Below are 2,404 nucleotides of genomic sequence, written 5' to 3'. Positions count from 1 at the left end.
ATTTTCGATCATTTTATATATTTTTCCATAGTATTACATTTGAATTTAACAGATCATTCTCTCACATAACAGACAAATATTTGTGAAATTATGATATATTTCTGAATGTATTTTTACAAACTAAATATGCATATGTACAAAAAAATATATTTAAAAAACAAGTAAATATTTACAGTGATGTTATGTTATTTTACCTTTGACATGTAAAATCAGTCTACTTATGTAAATTTAATGATATTCTAGAAAGACAGTACAAAACTGTAAAATATACAGTAAGCTACTTTGACATTACTATTTTCTGGAACAGTTTAGAGTGAAGTTTGTGTTATAGCTGAATGTGGATCATTCAGAAAGCTGTGAGGAAAATTATTTTCTCTGTAAATGCTTTTGCTATCTACACAGCTTCCTAATACAGCAACGCAGTTAGATCACCAACTACATAAGACATTTGTTTGAATAGAAATTAAGAAGGGTTCTTTAACCTGTTGCACATGATAAGAAAACATAAAAGTTGTTAAAATTAAAGATGAAAAATGAAAAGTAACAAAAATGATTGTTTATGTTGTGAAAAAAAAATCTAAACAAAATCAGCTGGTCAGAGCAAAAATGATGTTAAAACGTATGTCTGACCTGTATATAAAGCAATGTTGTATGATTTTGTATGATTTTGTGATTTCTCAGGGAATAGAGCAGAGTCAACTTCACAGGTGTTATAAAGATAGTGTCACATCCTGGCGTTGGTAACTTTGTACATTTGTGGACTTTTTTTTTCTTTCCTTAGAACTTCTAAGGAAGCTCTTGAGTGGTTCCTTGGAATTTAATTTGAGATTTATCTTTTACCCTGGAGGACCCCTCTGAAATAGGACTTCTTCCAATGATAGGTTATTACATCCAATTATAACTCATTTCCCTTATTCTGAGTGGAACAATAAACTGACACAATGAATTAGGTCCAGAGCTTTAGTCACTTACCCAGCCAGTAGTGCAGATGGTAAAAAGAGCTCTCTTTCTTTTTGACAGTGTAGAGAATCACATAAGCATCCCCTGTGTAGAAGCTCCCATGTAAGTTGTCAGGCACAGGGACCAACTCCATATTCTCAATCCTCCAAATCTGCAAGCCAGCTTTCTTGCCTGCTTTGGTGAACTCCTCATGCTCGAGCATCATGTCAAGCTGTTGCAGAGAATCTGACTGAAGAGGTGAAAAAGGTGGATCGTTGAGAGCAGAAACACACTGCCGGCCTGTTCCTGGCTGCTGACTGACTGATAGTGTAGCAGCAATGTTTCAGCTTCTGCTTTTCTCCCCTCTTAATACACACAAAGTGGGCGTGTCCTGTCAACATACACCAGCATTCTCAAACACACATGCCCGAGAAAAGTGGCTCAGTTCCAGATCACATACAAACTCATCTGCTTTTCTGTAACCACAGAAAAACTGTCAAGCTTGTTAGTAGTAATACTAGAATTGTGACCTGAAACTGTCTCCTTGCAGATTATTGTTTTTTCAATAGCAGTCTTTTAGGAAAAAAGTTTGTGGCATGAAATGTGGAGAATGTGGGGAGAAATTAATAGGGTAGTATCTTTAAAAAATAACAGAAATACAAAGACATGCTTAACAGAGTGCAGCACAGAGCAGGTGCATTTCAAGCACACATGCACTTCATCAGACTTTGGTTAGTATCATTACAGTAATGATTACCCCGTCTTCCTATACAACCAAAAGCCATATGTTGCTATATAATTTTTTGATTGGTCGACATGGTACATTTTTCCACCAATAAGAAAGGGTGGCTTTTCTTTTTTTTTTTGTTTTGCTTTTTTTTAAATCAAGCGCTGTCCTTAAAAAAGTTTTTACCATTTCTTCCTACGGTAAACATGACGGTAGCATTCAGGGAAAAAATGGCATTTCTTTGAAATGATCATAACTCTAGTTTAACGTGGCCTATCAACACATCAACACAAAGCAGGGTCATGCAGTGGGACCAGCGATTAACCGTCAGCTGGTCCTCACAGACCTATCCTCCATCAGTTGGGGCCATGAGGGCTGGAGGGTCAACGGCTGTTGATGTGGCCACTGTGCACATAAATTTGTTGGAGCTGAGGGCTGTCCACCTTGTGCTCCAACAGTATCTGTGAAGACTGAGAGGCTATTACATCATTGTCAGGACAGACAGCACCAGACTTGGACTGAGCCCTTCAGCATCCTCCCGTTGAGCCTCTTAAGGATGATGATTTGAAATGGCTTTCCCTCAAAACGGTTACATTGTAACCTTGGTTCTCAGAGTGAGACACTGAGCCCTCTCCACCTTTAAGGTCACTCGAAGACACATTGCTATCAAGTGATCAGTGACTTCCTGTGGGGCGTGGCCGGGCAAGCTGGAGTGAGTTAAAGAAGTACCGACAGGCC

General features: G+C 38.2%; 1 protein-coding gene across 1 annotated transcript in view; it reads right to left on the bottom strand.

Moving 5' to 3' along the window:
* Nucleotides 1-1,263, bottom strand: part of scin (scinderin) — a 30,117-nt gene extending 28,854 nt beyond the window's left edge. The window contains exon 1 of the mRNA XM_005720895.2: nucleotides 973-1,263. Coding sequence (XP_005720952.1) covers nucleotides 973-1,165 — 193 coding nt within the window. The 5' untranslated portion in view covers nucleotides 1,166-1,263. The remainder of the gene's footprint in view (nucleotides 1-972) is intronic.
* Nucleotides 1,264-2,404: the final 1,141 nt, after the last annotated feature.

Source organism: Pundamilia nyererei, unplaced genomic scaffold (assembly GCF_000239375.1).
Source record: "Pundamilia nyererei isolate P.nyererei 1_Seehausen unplaced genomic scaffold, PunNye1.0 scaffold00003, whole genome shotgun sequence".
NCBI lineage: Eukaryota > Metazoa > Chordata > Actinopteri > Cichliformes > Cichlidae > Pundamilia > Pundamilia nyererei.
The sequence above is the reverse complement of the archived record's forward strand: the minus strand, read 5'-3'. Positions and strand labels throughout refer to the sequence as shown.